This window comes from Epinephelus moara, chromosome 14, assembly GCF_006386435.1.
Source record: "Epinephelus moara isolate mb chromosome 14, YSFRI_EMoa_1.0, whole genome shotgun sequence".
Lineage (NCBI taxonomy): Eukaryota > Metazoa > Chordata > Actinopteri > Perciformes > Serranidae > Epinephelus > Epinephelus moara.
Genome location: NC_065519.1, coordinates 7,487,124 through 7,505,018, shown reverse-complemented (window position 1 = coordinate 7,505,018; position 17,895 = coordinate 7,487,124). Strand labels below are relative to the sequence as shown.

Sequence of the window (17,895 nt, the reverse complement as noted above, 5' to 3'; positions counted from 1 at the left end):
TTCCATTCAGACTTTGAAATGTTCCCCATCATCCATACTTGCTGGCCTGTATTCAACTTTCAGATCCCATTCAAACTTTTTTAAATACTCAGACTTGTTTGGAGCTTGGTTTTAAAACAAATGCTCTCCTCAGGTTTATAATGGGTTTCTATGGGACGGGATGTTTCAGGGTTAGAGTGGAGGACTCAGCTGTCAGAGTGCAGAGACCTTCTTAAGCATTTCTCTTTAACTCGCCATCATGCCCACAGTTTTCACTCCACATGCATCATTTGTGGTCAAAATGGAGTAAAAGTCGTGCTCTCTCAGTCAGTGTTGCTGTGGAAGCAAACAGACCTACGCATTTGGCACAGTGTGCCTGAGAGTGAGAGAAACTTCACCAACTGACACAATTAACTCACTGTAAACTGAGACCAGAGATCTTAAAATATCCCACATCTTTCATACATTAATGGTTATATTCAACATTTAAAGCCAGCGTTGCAGTGTAGCATTCACACCCACAATACCTTCAGAAATTTCATTCTCTAGTTTCACTTTGATCTTCTCAGATGGTTTCATTCACATTAAGAAATGTCTAATATTTCATGAAAAATTAAGGTAGGATCCAAAAAATGAATGAAAATGTGTGAAGCAGAACTTTACATTTTATTTGTTTATTTATTTTGATCTTTTCCAACGACACTAGCCATTGTACGGCTTCCTAGATTAACCTTGTGGCCTTTTAAAAGGGTCCGACCTCAAGGTTTAAGTGCTGTCCTAATATAGTAATAGAAGAAGAAAATATAGTTTATCAATCCCAGAGGCCAAATAAGATGTTTCCACTGTTGTCATATACACACAGGCCTGAAACACACACGCACATGCACAAACAGGATCTATACATGAATGGAGAGATCTCAGAGCGAGGGAGCTGCACATAGACTGGCCCCCCAAGTAATTTGGGGTTCATTGCCTTGCTCAAGGACACCTCAGCAATGCCCGTGAGGCAAACTGGCACCTCTCCAACAATCTGGATTTTTGATCTGGACTGAGACTTGAACCAGCAACCCAACTTTTCAACCCAAGTCCCTGTGGAGTCACAGTGTGGTGTAATGTTTGAGTTATATAAGATTAATTATGGTATGTAGAGGTGGTGTGAACAGTGTTGTGTCTGAACACTAACAGCTCAGCTCTGCTGCAGACACTCAGGTGATGAGAAGGTAAAGTGCGACATCTAGTGGTCAAAATCTGAACTGCATCTTTATTCTGTTGGCGTTCCACCTGAACATTTGAGTAGAGTTAAACCATCATGAGAGATGATGGATGCTGTGACGTCACAAACTGTGTCATGTTTGTATCTGAACATCTGTGGCCATGATGTGATTCAGTCACTTGTTGCCCTGTATTGAATGCATCGATGCCTACTAACCCTGACGGTGAACCAAAAGTTTTTTTTAAGAGCTTTGTGTATTGTAGTTTATCATAAAGTGAAACAGCTGCTCATCAAACAGAATCTGATGATGGAGGTCAGTGGGGTGAAGCTGGTCTGCACCAACCACAACTCTATTATTAATTGTGAAGTGTTCTAGTTTTATTTTAAAGCACAGCAGCTTTTGCTTGTGCTGGGAGGAGCTGCGGGAAGTTACAGTCAGTCAGGGCACTCAGGAACAAGAGACCGACTGACCATCAGGTGTCAGCAGAGCAGCAGGACTGCATATTGGAGGAGTTAAAGGAGGCCGTAAACAGGCTGTGACACACTGTCAGATGACTGAGGAGTTTGTCACTGCTGACCTCGACTGTGGTTACTGTTGAGCAACAATAATGTCTAAGTGATGCACTGAAAACCAAAAGTCATGTGCAGTGAGAAACAGGGAATTTCTTAAGTGTTTTTGTTTGGAGTTTAGTTGCCTAAAGTTTAGTTGACATGCCTCCCTCTGCTTGCTCCAAGACTTTTAAAACAATGTCAGATTTGCATTGAAAATTACACTTAACGACAGCAGTCAAACATTAATAAATCTATTTACCTACATAGCTATGAAACACAATCTACTGTGATCTACAAGCAGCTGATTAGTGCTCAGACACACAAAAGGTATTCAAGACACCACCACGCACATGATGTGTGAGTCACTTCCAGATGCGTCCACACCAGCACTGTGCTCCACATAGTTCTCCACTTCAACATATCTCTCTGTCTTGTCCTTAGAGCTGAAGAGACTTGTTCATATGATGCAACTTTTGCCAGCTCTCTGTGAACCCTTCCTTAAAAGATGCCTCACCTGGTTTCCTCCATTGTTACACTGATCTGAACTCGAAGTTAGTCTGGTAATGTGGTGTCATGTCATGCACACCTCTTCAAATTAAGTGTTACCGTGAATTTTATGTTGCTGAACAAAATGTGAAAGTCTCTTCAGCATTCAAAAAACCTACTGACTTTGACATGAGTGACACGAGGAGTGTGGTTAACTCATTTTTGGGGTTTTAGGACTCATTCCTGAGGCACTCTATCTGCAATCCTCACTGCTGGATACCACTAAAATGCCCTAAGTCTTGCACACTGGACCTTTAAGATCCAGCTGAATATCAGTCTAAAATGATAACCTTTAAAGCTCAACATGGTTTGGCCCCCAGTTATATAGCTGAGCTTCTGGCTACCTATGCTCCGAGTCGTGACCTGAGATCCTCAAGCCTATCCTCACAAGTCGTCCTGAGATCGAGGCTGGTAACTAAAGGTGACTGGGCTTTAACCGTCGAGGCCCGAGGCTCTGGAATTTTCAACTTGAGGGGATCAGGCTGGCTAGCACATTACTTTGAAGATATTTTTATAGGAAAACTTTCCCTTTAAATACCTGATTTGTAATTTTGTGATTTCTAACTCTTGTGTTTTATTTCCTTTTGTTCTGTTATTGCCTCTGTACACGCTATTTTTCTCAGCTCTTAACCCTTTCACGCATAGTGGTCACTACAGTGGACAGCAATGTAAAGCCCATTTTCTCTTGAATACATTGGTTTTGATGCTAGAACTGTGTATAAGCCACTACAGTGGACCCTAGTGTGTCATGACACACACTGCCACCCACTGGCCAGGTGTTGTAAGTGCAACACAAATTTCTCAAATCCTAGATGGCAGACGGGATGTAACAGATGTGCAGCTCAGGAATATCTTGCCAGTAATAGGAGACCTTTTCAAGTTAAAAACAAAAGCAACATCAAGTATTGATTTTATGATGGGAGGACATTTTAATGAATCTGTCCACTAAGCTGGACATCATCCATAGCTGGCTATATTTCAATTACTATTAATAGTACTAATGCAATATTGTTGTCCCTGTAAAATCCAGAATTGAATTTAAAATCCTACTGTTAACTTATAAAGCTCTAAATAGTCAGGGTCTGTCATGTCTTAGAGAGCTCATAGGGCCATTTTATCCCACCAGAACACTGCGCTCTGAGAACGCAGGGTTACTCGTGGTCCCTGAAGTCTCCAAAAGTAGATCAGGAGCCAGAGCCTTCAGCTATCAGGCTCCTCTCCTGTGGAATCATCTTCCTGTTACGGTCCGGGAGGCAGACACTGTCTCCACATTTAAGACTAGACTTAAGACTTTCCTTTTTGATAAAACTTATAGTCAGGGCTGGCTCAGGCTTGCCCTGTACCAGCCCCTAGTTAGGCTGACTTAGGCCTAGTCTGCCGGAGGACCCCCTATAATACACTGGGCACCTTCTCTCCTTCTCTCTGTCTCTGTCTCTGTCTCTGTCTCTTTCTGTCTCATTGTGTCATACGGATTACTGTTAATTTATCATGTTGATCTGTTCTGTACGACATCTATTGCACGTCTGTCCGTCCTGGAAGAGGGATCCCTCCTCAGTTGCTCTTCCTGAGGTTTCTACTGGTTTTTTTCCCCCCGTTAAAGGTTTTTTTGGAGAGTTTTTCCTTATCCGCTGAGAGGGTCCTAAGGACAGAGGGATGTGGTATGCTGCAAAGCCCTGTGAGGCAAATTGTGATTTGTGATATTGGTCTTTATAAATAAAATTGAATTGAAATTGAAATTGAATTGGAAAAAAACCTAACCTGTGGTGACTTTTTGGGCTGTAAATAAATAAAAAACCTAACCTGTGGTGACTTTTTGGGCTGTAAATAAATTGATTTTGGGGGAGGAGTGTGTAGGGGCCTGAAGAATCAAGAGCCACCGGGTAAATGAGGGAGAGAGGACATGAAAGTAGACAGGGAAGAGGGGCAGTTAGGAGAAATTTTCCTCGAGACTTTCTCACAAAAAGTGGTCTTTTGGTTAAGGTTTGGGTTCAAATGAGTGGATATCTATCAGAAGGGGTTTTTGGGAGAAAGCCAACAAGGAAAACTTCTCTCATGTGCAACAGAGAGGAGAGGCTGAGCAGTCAGGAGTCATTGACCATTATTAGAATATGATTAATAAGGGAACACACTAGTTGAACAACATTACAAGTATGTTTTTATAGTTTCACATAATATAAGTTATTTCATTTGTTTATATTTCTATAGTTGAAAACTGAAACACGGGCTGAACAAAACCCTTCAAAAATGCACGTTTGAAAAATTAACTTCAAATTCTGTTTTGTTTTGTTTGTTTCATGCGTTGAAAAAAATAAAAACACGTAGCCTAGGGAAAAAACCTTGACTTAGCTATTTATAATTCATGCATGAAATGGTTGATTTTAAATATTGTATTGTTATTGTCTTATTATCATGCACTTTTTGAGGCACTTTGTAACCTTGTGTAAGAGATTTATTTTTGTGAGAACGTATCTAGTAGGTTGTCTTGTTTTTCTCTGTTAGTTATTTGGCAGCTACACAATTAAATGTTCACTACATTCATATCTTATTTTGCTCCTCACATTACATTTGGTGTCAATTTTCTGTTGTCCTACGCTCTTTTTAGGAGATTAGAGTGGATCAAGTCACTCAGAAAAGCTGTTGCCATGCTTTTATTGACCTACAGCCCTTTGATAGATAATTCAGTAACTAGTAACTTTATGGATGAGACATGAGGAAGAAACCTGCCTTTTATTTGTTTAGATAAGTACTTTACAAATAAAATTATTATTATTACTATTATTCTCATTAAAACACTGGTATGTAGCTTGTGTCTTGTAGCTTATCCTGGCTACATGACATTAGCATCATGCTAGCTGATGTTTTCCAAACTGGCGGATGTTCCGGTGTTCTGCCGCCATCTTGTGGTGACACTGTGAACTGCAGCCAGACCGCAACCCGGAACTGACGGCGGATACGAGCCTGACCTGCTGTAGTAGATGCACAGATGAAGATGCTACAGTCGCATCGGTTATGTCTCCTGCTCTCTGCCTTAGTTTTCCGCCTGGGCACAGCGGCAGAGCCAGAGGTGTCAGTATGGGACGTGGAGATCAACTCGGTCAGTGTCACTCCTTCGACATTTATATTTTTATCGTTATTACAGAGTCTGTCGTGCTAAGTCTTGTGTAGCAGCTGTTAGCCGAGGTTGCTAACTAGCCCCCTAGCAACCCGTCAGTCCGGTCCGTGTGTCAGAACCAGTATCACCTTTACTGGCTGAGTGTGTTCACATACTGGGAATATAACTCTGTTTGCTCTCAGTGTACTTGCACAGAAATAGACATATCAGCTAGAAACAAGGACAGCAAAGGGGGGCAAGTAAATGTAGACAGGACTCTTATTGACATCTAATAAATAGGTGTATATATTAATATGTATAAAAAGCACCACAGACCAAAAATAAGATAAAAATAAAATGTTTCTATTCAAGTCAAGTGTTCTGTAAGTTGTCAACTGTAAAAATAGTGCAATATTAATGGACTGGATAATTATGTACAGTGTGTGCATGTACAGGGTGTCTGCAGCTCATTAAAACATGTATAAAGACATGTATAAGGACTTAAAGTCATTAATTAATCTTAAATTTGAATGTCTAAAGTTTTATTTGTCATTTATCCATCTTTAAATTTTTTATTTGTCAAAAAAAATCCATATTTCTGATTGAATAAATCACCTAATGCTTGCCTTTTGCAATGCTTTATTGATCCCAGAGGGGAAATTAAGATTTGTTACAGTCACTTTAATGTCAATAATAGAGAATTATAAGCAGCAAGAATATGAGTATGATATAGAAGTATGTAAATATAAAGTAATTAAGTGCAATCAGTCAATCAGACTTTATTTATATAGTATTTTTCATACAAAAATAATGCAACCCAGAGTGCTTTACACAATAAAAACAAAAAAATACAGCTTAATTGAGAGATTAATAAAAAACAAACAAACTAGTAAATAAACAAAAATATATATAATTAATTAATTGAAATAATACTAAAAATAAAATAAAAGAGTTCATTTAAAAGCCAGGCTTAAACGGTATGTCTTAAGTTTGCTTTTAAAAGCATCAACAGTTAATAAAGTAGAAATAAGAATGTGCATTATGCTATAATATTAACTCTAGTACTTAAGATAGTAGGAATGAAATATACATCTTTACTGTGCCGAGTCTGTAAGTGTGTAAATGTGTGCATTATGCTACATTTCACTGTAAACGAGTGTTACATTCAGAAATATATTGTGCTGTAACGGTTACTACAATATGTACATTAGTAGAATGACGACAAGAACAAGAATAAACCAAAGAAGTATGTACAGTTATGTGCAATAGATAATAATGTACATTTAAAAGGTGTTCAAGTGTTAAGAATACTTGTGCATACCTGTTGGCAACATGTAGAACTCACTCAAACAAACACACAAATGTATTCATGAAGGTGTGGAACCCTGATATGCTATTGAAAGCTTGAGAATATGGGCCCAGATGTGGAGCAAATTGTATTATAACATGTGTTTACTAGCACGTAGTCTAGATTTAAGAAAAATAAAACAAACATGTATTATTTACGGTACAATAACGGTCTCAGAAAATATTGCAGTTTCATGGTATCATGGTGTTACAGAATTTATATTATCAGCCATAATGGCCCTTAACGGAGTGAAAATTGAAGGGTTATTGATGGTTGAACAAACATTTTATTACTATAATTGAAAATTGAAACCTTTTTGTTAGTGGAAGTTTGTCTCCTCTTTGAAAATAATTAAAATAAAGAGGAGATTTTCTGTCCAGTTGCATTTTTTATTCAATATTGTAGATACACAAATGTACACGGTGTGATAACCGTCAGCTTTTATATCACCTTATACCTTGAAACAGGTGTATAGCTGCAAATCTAAATATAAGGGCAACACAATCAGCCGAAATGAGCTGCCACTGAAAAAGCAGTAGTGTATTGTCCCTGCCTTGTTATTGGAATTGCACTGCATTTTACTCAGTCATATCTACAGCTGTCATCTGTAGCGGATGTTACACTGCACTCAATAAAAGAAGTGTTTTTTATCAGTATCATGGTCTTTTCGTCAGAAGCCTGAGGTTCCTCATATGAAAAATACAAAAATGTCCACCCTTTGTAGTTTGCACATATCTCAAGAAGAAGACGATGCTTAATCTGTCAGTGGCTGATTACCATCCTGGCTTCACATGTTCGTGATTCATCTCACAAAATAAAATATTGTTACAGTCCCTCGATATCATCTTCTGCTCCTCTGGAAACTGTCTCCAGATCTATGATGATAGGTTGCGTGGTCTGAAGTGGCTCCAGACGGCAGTGTTGTTGTTAACGTGTCATCTGGCCGAGCTCAAATAGTAAGATAAGATCTGATTTGTATTTGTTGTGTTTTCAGACAAAGGAGGCCGTGTTTCGAAAGACGCTGTATGCCAACACCACCATCTACATGAAGTGTGAGTAGTCTGATTGCTTCATCATGCACTGTTGGGTTTTCTCTCATAACAGGATTGGGGCATTGAATGAAGGTACCATTGTCCCCAGACTACTTCCTGCATCTGCATCCACCTTATACAGATATTAAGTTAACGGAGAATCCAGAAACTGAGAAAATTCTTAATGAGTTGAAGTCATAGGTGTGCAACTTGTGCAGTATAACCCAAGTCTCATTTATCCAGTCATATGCTCAGTGCTTCCCAAACAGACAGCCTTTTCTAACAGAGGACTGAAAGTGAAACTTACCCATACTCTCTACTAAGCCAGACTCCACTGACAAAAACAGTAATTTTACCTTACTGAACACAGGAGCTGCTGGTCTACCGCTGCCTCAATCAGTTTGTTTGTTAGTGTTATTGTTAGACTTTTGTGAATCCAAACTAACCCTTTAAAGCACTAAAGTCACACAATAACAGAAACAAACGATTGATTGAGGCAGTGGTAGACCAGCAACTCCTGTGTTCAGTGAGGTAAAACTGCTGTTTTTGTCAATGGAGTCTGGTATAGATAAAGTTTAACTTTCTGTTCTGGAAAGCGCTGTCTGTCTAGGAAGTACTGAGCATAGGCCTGGATAAATGAGACTTGGATTATACTGCACGAGTTGTGTGAGAGTTTGTAAAGAGATGTTTTGATAAAGTTTTTCTGTTGTTAACCATGGACTTCTATGACTTCAATTCAGTTAACAGCTTCTTCCTTTTTTGGATTCTTCGTTCACCATGGTGGCATGCAAGAGAAACAAAGTTTTCTTCCTGAAGTCAGTGAACACGGGGTGAATAATTGATATGCAAATGATCATCTGGGGGGGTGAAGTATTCCTGTTACAAAGTACAAAATTCATTTGTCCGACAGGTAGAACATTTACTATAACAAGATGCTCATTTGGTTACTGCCAGACAAGTTGTGAGTCACAGGAATGTAACGCTCAGGGACAGTACATACTTGTTGTCGTTAGACGTGTTGGTGCTTGTTGTCTCTCCAATAGCAAATTCCGCCCATCAGCCACTTAAATTATACACCCAAAATCTGTCAGGTAGCAATACCTGAGTCCAACAGGCAAATAAGTTGCTCTGTGCAGAAAGGCGCTCTGTGTCTCTTTCCTTTCCTTTATGCAGATCCTGGGGGATGATATGGCTTCATGTCTCTTAGTTTTAACCAAATTATTATACACTTCCTCAGTTTGGTTTTAGAAAAGCCCATATCAGCGTGGGTTTCCTTCAGGTACTCCAGCTTCCTCCCACAGTCCAAAGACATGCCGGTTAATTGGTGACTCTAAATGTCCGTAGGTGTGAATGTGAGTGTGAATGGTTGTCTGTCTCCCTGCCTCTCGCCCTATGACAGCTGGGATAGGCTCCAGATAAAATAAAAAGCAGTAACTCTGCTAACAGTGTTGGGTTTAACGTTTAAATGTCAGCTCAAATGGCTTTGTTGTGCTGACATTCACACCCCACAATGTGTTCACGGCTCTCACTGGATAAACTCCAGACATTTTATATAAGCCGGATGTCCTTCAACCTGCAGGGCAGATTTTCCTGGAACACCTGCACAGGGAGCCCCTGACAAAATGTCAGTTTTTGAAATGATAAAAAATAATGTTGGTAAGCGTCTTATCTGCACCACACAGATGGGTCACACTGCCATGCTCTGCACAGTGCTCTCCTGCATTATGGTGTTTGACCTGTGCTCATTTGGTCTATTATTTTATTAAAGGAAAAGCATATTTCAGTTTCAGGGTCCGGTTGCACAGATTTCCTTAAAATGTTCACTTAAGTATTTATGGTTTTCTCCTTGTCTTGGTTTAATACTTAAGGAGTCCCTAGACCGTTGCACAAAAGACCTTAGCAACCAAGGCAAGGTAAAAAAAACCCCGTACCTCTGACACTACCTTAACTGCAACATGACTGAGTTCATGGTGATAAATGAAAAATATCACACCCTGAGAAGAACGTTCTGCGACCAGGAGAACCTAGCGGATACGCTTTTGATTTTATACTTTATATTTGACTGAAACAGAGATAAACAGAGATCTGTGTGGGTACATGAGACCCTAAAAAAGAGGGTGGATCATGGGGAGTACCACCAGTTGGTCCAGGAGCTTCTCCTTCATGATGGATGTTTCCAGACATATTTTAGGATGACTCAGGGGCAGTTTGACAACCTGCTGTCTATCATCAGGCCGTATAGCTCTGGGTATCCAGCAAGAGCTACCGCCAGTTTCTCCTCCATTGTTTACCAACTGTAAACCTGTTGTTGTGACCCCCACAGAAGGCCCGCCCGAGTTCAGAGGAATGGAAACATTTCTCGCCGTAAAACCTCTTTCAGCACAGTAAATGAGTGATTGTTGTCCCTTAACTAAGGCACCCTATTGAGGGATTCTGGGCAACTGTGAAAGTCCCTCAGCTAAGGAGAAATTAAACCATTAGTGTTATACTTAACAACAAAATTGAAGGTGTTTTGTGCAACCGGTCTCTGGAATCTAAACATTTTAGAGAAGTTGAAATTCACTCTAAAACTCTTAAACACAATGTAACTGTTATCTCCGGGACAATTTTAGACATCATAACAACCTTTCTTAGGACTGTCTTAAATTATATGATCCTGCAGTAGTAAACTGAAACTTGACCCACTCATATTAATAGGGCAATTCAATTTGATAAGAGGCTCTGTTGAATGAAGGTGTGACTGTTTTACATTTGTTTCATACCTATGCTGTAGTAGGCAACCTGTGGCTCAGGAGCCACATATTATCTCCTTTACAGTGGTTCCCCATGGGGTTGTCAAAATAAGGAAATAGATAACAGATATTTTTTAACATTTTTATTTTTCATACATCATTGTTTGAGGCCTGATGCGATTTTACTTTCTCCAACTGAGAAAACTGGGAGCCTCTATACTGATTAAAACAAGGTTTTAACATTCATGCATCATACGTCTACGATCTGGCGCCTTTTCCTCTAAATTTAGCCAAACCTAAATGGCGGCGGCTCATCTTGAGTCTCTCTAGCTAGGCTAACTATAAATTCAAAATTAAAAAAACAAAGCAGGGAATTTAATAGTGTGCGGACAGATTTGTTTGCTTTCACGGCCAAGTAAAGTAGCAAATAACCATTAATAGCCTACTGCAGAGGAGCCACCTTGTGGGAAAAGATATAAATGAACATTCATTTTGAGCCATTAGTAATGTTGATAGGCTGATTTAGATACCGTCATTGTAAGGCTCATATATTTTGCAGCACCATACTGATACGGTACCAGGTGTAGCCTAGATTAGGATATTTTCAGCATATTTGCACTAGAGCTTGGTTGGAGAAAATACAGTTTATAACATTTGATAGTGAGTGTCAGATTCTTTTTTCAGTCCTTCTGAATCAGAGACTGTTTCTTCTCTCAGGAGATGTCAGTTTGCATCAGCATACACCAGTCATAAAGTGAGAAATCCATAATAACTGTAAATGAGGGAGAGATACTGATACCTACTCCCACTGCAGCAGAAAATAGACCAGGATGCAATGCAGCAACGTGACGCAGGGAGATATCAAAAGTCACTGTGGTCGGGGAAAAGTATGAACACCAAACACACAGAGTAACTCCCGTAACAGCCTCACTAGACGACCAGTAAGACTTTGTAATAATCCAGTGCTCCACCCTTTGAGTAATTTGTTGTCTCTTATCTCTGTGCAGTCCAGGGTGACACAGCATCATGTGATAGAAACCTGGCCTTCAACATCAGCTGGTACCTGCGCTCCTCTGTGTGCTACAATGAGGTCTTTAACACACCAGTGAGTATTGACTTTTGTCTGTAGATGTGTCAACTGTTTGTTTTGTCATGAATGTTAATGTCACACACACAAGCACTATAGAGTTGGTAAATAGAAAATAGGCTTTGTGGATTTTGACGAGACAAGTTTATCTACATCAAGTTTTTAAAGTCCCCTCCACTCAAATTTCTTTTCTTTTTTAATGTTTATATCCCCTAAAATGTCTGATCTTGACCATACTGAATTGTACCTGTTTGAAGTTTGTAAATAGAGAGGTGTTTTCACATCTGTAGTGAAGGGGTGATGTCTGTGTACTTCCCTAAAATGTTCACCAGGCAGCTACATTAGGTTTCTCATTAATGTGAATGCCAATAGTTGTCCAATACCGGAAGCACATATCAACAGGGGAACAGACTTCAACACAACACTGGCAAAGACACGTGAAACCTCCAGCACAGAGCGGACTTGTCAGTACAGAGAGCAGAGTTAGCATTAGCATAGTGAAGGTTTTGACAGCAAACATGGTAGAGTGTGCAGTTTTAGGATGTAACCCAGAGTTTCCTTACATTACCTATTATCAAAACTCCCATTTTCACACATAATGCTGTACGTTCCACAACCATTTATGTTGTGTTAGCCACTGCCAGTTAGCCTGCAAACTAACAAGCGAGACAAGAGAGAAAGAGTAGATCTACTTCCAGCCTCTTTTTAGAGTGTTTTCTTTTTACTTTCTATGTTGGAAAACCATGTTAAACTAAATATTAGTATAAGTATTTTTAAAACATGTCTCAAGGGGCACTTTATGAACTTCTCACTCTTGGGCAACAACTCATAAAGCTCATAACTTTTGCTACGTTTACACCAAGAGTCCAAACTACCCCTGAAAATGAGGCCTTTGAAAACACTGCTGACCCTGTTTTAGTTTAAAAACTCCAGGGTTACCTTTAGTCTGGACGGCTTAGCTTACATCTACATACATTTGTGATTTCATTCTTCTTGTGTGGCTGCTCCTTTCCCATTGTCATGGTATCCTCCGGCGGTGGATGATGCCTGTAACGCTCTGATATGTCCTCGTATTTGCTTTGTAACAACTCTTAATCTGTCTCTTACCATCTTGACCGCCTTATACTGATGTTACTTTCAGTAACAGTTCAACCTCGTCGTCAGTCCGAGCGGTCTGGCTCTGGTCCTGTGTTTCGCCATCTCTGTGGTTTTTCCTGTGACTGAGCAACCAAACGCAGAACAGATAATCTGCTTCCTGTTTACATCTGTACGTGCATGCCCAGTGTATGTGATTATGTTGAGATTATAGTGTTTAGTGTGGAGGTGACCTCAGAAAGTTCACTTCCCTGACTTTATTATCACATCAGTGGTTTTGGCGTCACATCCAGCATCAGCTGTCAGTCAGTCAGAGCAGCAGGTGCGTCCTTCCACAAAGTGTTTCGATGGCCTCAGGCTCCTCTCCTGTCTTTGTGCCAGCGCTGGCTCTTTGTCCTGTGTTGACTTTGATGTGCTTCACCTTGTCGCTGTCGGTCATAAAGCGAGGATATATTGAGGTCACCTGGAGCCTCAACAGGACATTTTTAGCAGATGTGTTTCGAAAGTGAGCGTCTTCTTCTGTCAGGCTCAAAACAGGTTTCTAAAACAGGTAGAAGAATCTCCCTTGTGAAACTTTACTATCTGTAGAAGTATTCTTCCTCTTTAATCTACAGTCAACACTGTCCTTTATTAATGTGGTGTAATGTTGCAACACCAGTGTAGTTTTAAAGAATTAACTGACTGCATCGTGTGTTTATTTCCTCTCACTGTCCTTTTGTAGGACAACAAAGCGAACAACATGTTTGGTATGGACCACATGTTGAAGGACGGCTGGAGCGGCTTCTACAGTCAGGGCTACATGTACTTTGACAACTGCTCATCACTCTTCTTACCCAGGGTTTGTGACAAAGACAATCAATACATAGCACATTACACTATGTATGTAAATTTGATCTCAGTGTTTTTAAGTGCAGCAATTATCTAATGTCTTGTCACATCATGAAAATGTTTTTCTTATATTCTTTTTCATCTTCTCAACATTTAAATGATTTGCTGCATACAGTCTAAACATATTTCTTCTCTCCGCCCTCTTACCTAGACGTATTATGCAGACTACAACCCGTATCAGCCGCTCACCAGCCCAAAGGTGAGTCACAGATCGAGCTGATATGCTGTGTTTATAAAAGGGATTAAACATACTGAGCATAATATCTAAAAGCTTAATCTGTGCATGTGTGTGTGAACGCAACCCTGGCTTTATTTCACACTGCCACTCTATGAAGCATTGCTGACTATGTTCTTTGTTCTGTTCAGAGCGACCCATCGAATCAGAGCCTCATTTGGCCCGATAAGCCGGTAAGACATGCTGTTACTACTTTATTGTAATGTCTTTAAATATATGTTTCTATCAGAGGTCATGTCCACGGGCTATTCATAGCCTTGAATGAAGTGTCACTGCATCGCTAAATGATGTGTTTTAATATTGTATGTTGCACTGTAATGGATGATAAAAAGTTTGTCTGCAATATGAGCAGTTTCAGAGATGTTGGTAGCTGCATATTTAGGGTTGGTCCGACTCAATCCGTCCCTGACACAGTCAAACAGGTGTTAGCGTTACTAAACAAAATACACCTCAACAAATGAACCTGCCACTATCCATCCGCGGCCATTCGGTAAAACCTACACACACATCTGGCAGGAAAAAAAAGCCATCAGCAGTTGTTGTGTGTGTGACACCGGGAGCCGAAACAGATGTGGGCAGGAGAGAACAGAGCTGCTGCCCACTGCAGGGATGGCTAGCAGCAGCTGGGTGAATTTGGTCTGTTACAAAAGCCTGTGTCCTCTCACAGCTCCTGGCAACACACTATGGCAAGGTTGTTTTTTTGTTTCTTATTGATGAAATTTGATTGACTGTCCATACTACATCGGGATAGACAGAAGGTGAGCAGTGTCATCTCTTGCTCGGACATTGGAGTTTTGCCCTCGGAAATTTGCAAACATCCACCAGAAACGTATTTTTTAATTAGATTGTCCAAAACTGGGGTGAGAGCTGCAGTGCCAAGGCATTTTTTAGGGATAGCAGCTGCCATCCTGGATGATCTGCCCCTGTGAGAAAGCCTTGCTTCTGTCAGATATGACAGAGGTGTCATCAAACCACTACAGGAGTTTTGGGAGAGCTTCACCCTCTCAGCACAGCCATATCACTTCACTGCACACACACAATCTCTGCATAGATACACCCATTAAAATGTATACATCACAACCTGGGCCTTCTTAGCAATTAAAAGGGGGTTCAATGAACATATTTAATATAAAGTTATCCCAAATTTCCCAAAAGGCAACACAAAAGTAGTTCAGGAAAAATTCTATCGTGACCTCTCAGGGCTGATGTTAAACCCTGACCTTGAAACTTTTACTTCTGTCTCATGCTTTTTAGATATTGAAGTCAATTGCAAACACTGTTGTTGGTGTTAACATTTTTTGATTTATGGTTTAAGTAGGTGTACATATAAAAAACTAAAAATAAAGACATACCTTATGATTCTTTGCTCACAAACATTTGTTTCACAGGACATCAGTGCAGTGGCCAAAGCCTGGGAGGACAGTCCGTATCTGTTCATAGTGAAGGTGCAGCATTTGTTCCGCGGAGTTGAGGATGACGAATTCGGGGCAGAGCAGTTCAACTTTGCTTTCACAAGTGAGAAACACAGTTTTACTCCAAAAGGCTTTACAATCTCTCATAAATAAATTTGTGAAAAAACAGAATTAAAAACAGACAATTGAGAATTTAAAGAGGTGACACTTCTGTGTCAAAAGAAGTGACCTTTTTTTATTTTTCTTTCCCCAGTGAAAGTTGAGATGAAGGGACCACATGACTTCTCTTCTCCAGCAGACTGGCCCCTCATGATGGTATGTACCATAAGTTATATAAAGGGAGGTTTTTAAATGTAAAGAAAAATCTTAAACACAAATTCTCTGACTAAATAACATAACTGTCCAGGGCAAACAAACTTTAAACAGTATCTTTAGTTGTTCTCAATCTCAACACAAGATCCTGCTTACTCATTGTTTCTGAAGATTTCAACTCCGCTTGCAGCCTTAACAGAATGCAACTTAGATTTTACTACTGTGCAAAGATCAGGTCATACAGGGAAATTATTAATGTGGCTGTTAATGTTTAAGGATATAAAATCCCAAATACCTGCCTTGTGATGTATCTCAGGAACATTAAAGGTGTTGTGATGAGAAAAGATATTTCCTTGACTAAAGTTTTTGCTTGCAGCAAGTAACAAAGCTATCACCAGGCACTGGCTCAAATTAACCCCCTAAAACAGGAACACTGGCTGGAAACTGTCCAGGAAATTTTAGTAATGGAAAGCTGACGTAGTAGAGAGAAGACATTTAAAAAGAACTGGAAAAAAGGAACATCTATATGTGACATGACACCAACTAAAAGAACGCCTATCTTGAAGATACTACTTACATGTTAGATACTAAGATAACATAAATGAATAACCCTGAGTATGACAGTATTGGTCTTCAGAGATTATATCCCAGCCTTGATATACATGCTTAACTGTAATTTAAAACACAGCTGAATACTTTTCTGTCTCCTCTGTCCGTCACAGTTCTTCATGGTCATGTGCATCGTGTACGTGCTGTTCGGGGCTCTCTGGCTCTTCTGGTGCGCCTGCTATTGGAGGGATCTGCTGCGGATCCAGTTCTGGATCGGCGCTGTCATCATCCTCGGCATGCTGGAGAAAGCTGTGTTTTACTCAGAGTACCAGAGCATCCGTTACAAAGGAGACCACGGTTGGTTGATTTGATGCATTTGCTCGTCTGTTCATTAATGTTTTATTCTCCTGTCACTTCAGTTTGATATCATCGTCATTTTGTTTGTTTGTTTTCTCTTCACAGTTCAGGGTGCTGTCATTTTTGCTGAGCTGCTCTCTGCACTCAAACGATCTCTGGCCCGAATCCTTGTCCTCATTGTCAGTCTTGGCTACGGCATAGTCAAGTAAGTTTACTAAGTAACTCACCTTTTGCCTCACGTTATGTCTATTTCCCACTTTAAAATGAGGAGTGACTATTCTCCACAAATTAAAAATCAGTGGGAAACCCTCTACTGAAGCTCTTATTTCAGCCATTACTCAGTATAATTAAATCTGTTTTCCTCCTCACTTGTTCAGGCCCAGGTTGGGTACCACAGTACACCGGCTGGTCGCTGTCGGGCTTCTCTACCTGCTCTTCTCCTCTGTGGAAGGTGTGCTAAGAGTGACAGGTGTAAGTACCAACTATTAATAAACTCCACCACCCCACAGCTGTCTCAATGTTCTCAATATTCGTTTTAGCCTAGTTAGCATAACAGATGTGGGACACAGTGACAGTTTCAGATAATTCATAGAAACACATAACCTATTCTCTATTCATCTGAGTTGTCCTGGTTGTAGCCCCACTCATCAGATCATCAGATACTGTCAGCACCAAACTCTGTGACAAATACATCACTGTTTTGTGGCTGCTTCACACAAAAAGCCACTCTGTGTTTTACCAGTTTATTGTGGAGCAGCAGCAGTTGGAAATGTTTGGTTTGTATTAACAGTAACTGTGAACAGTAAATCGTAAAATCAAATTAAAAACAGTAGCATTAGATTTAACATGCTGCTTTGATTCCTGTGAATCCCTCATGTGTCTAATAATATAATGATTCACATCAACAGCGAGGTTTTATTTTATTTAATTCCTAAGGATTAAAATTTTAAGCTCCAGTGGGTAATTTATTTAAAAAAACTTTTTTATTTATCGTATGGAAATGAGCAATGTGGCCCTTAATATTCCAGAGTGCAGCTATATAGAACAACTACCAGCCATATGTTTTAAATAGCCATATAACAACAACAACCCACTTCAAATGAAATTGCTAAAAAAATATGCTAAATGAAGAAGTGGAGGTTTAGTGGCAGAGGCGAAGGAAGACGAGGACTCGGTGTGGCAGGCGTCAACATAAATCACTGTGTTAGCTATCCACCTTCTGGCTCACCATGGTGGAGTGACGGCAGTCTCCATTCTGATCCACGAGGAGACCCACAGTGCCATCACATAAATACATAGAGAATGCTGAGAGGAAGACCGTGACCACTGTGGATGTAGTCTCGCCAGCAGACAATCAGAGATCTCCGCCTTCTGATAGTCTGGGGACACTCCTTTCTAAAGTGTGTTTAACACACCGGCAAAAACGGCCGGCAACAAAGCAACGCCTCTTGCATTTTTGAAAAGGACA

The 17,895-nt window shown here is 40.1% G+C and overlaps 1 protein-coding gene across 1 annotated transcript in view; it reads left to right on the top strand.

Annotated features, from left to right (window-relative positions):
• Positions 1 to 5,231: 5,231 nt before the first annotated feature.
• Positions 5,232 to 17,895, top strand: part of LOC126400730 (transmembrane protein 87A-like) — a 33,244-nt gene continuing 20,580 nt past the window's right edge. Inside the window, exons 1-11 of the mRNA XM_050061648.1 lie at positions 5,232 to 5,384; positions 7,724 to 7,781; positions 11,500 to 11,597; positions 13,396 to 13,512; positions 13,714 to 13,761; positions 13,929 to 13,970; positions 15,186 to 15,312; positions 15,463 to 15,524; positions 16,244 to 16,427; positions 16,533 to 16,632; positions 16,805 to 16,898. Coding sequence (XP_049917605.1) covers positions 5,274 to 5,384; positions 7,724 to 7,781; positions 11,500 to 11,597; positions 13,396 to 13,512; positions 13,714 to 13,761; positions 13,929 to 13,970; positions 15,186 to 15,312; positions 15,463 to 15,524; positions 16,244 to 16,427; positions 16,533 to 16,632; positions 16,805 to 16,898 — 1,041 coding nt within the window. The 5' untranslated portion in view covers positions 5,232 to 5,273. The remainder of the gene's footprint in view (positions 5,385 to 7,723; positions 7,782 to 11,499; positions 11,598 to 13,395; positions 13,513 to 13,713; positions 13,762 to 13,928; positions 13,971 to 15,185; positions 15,313 to 15,462; positions 15,525 to 16,243; positions 16,428 to 16,532; positions 16,633 to 16,804; positions 16,899 to 17,895) is intronic.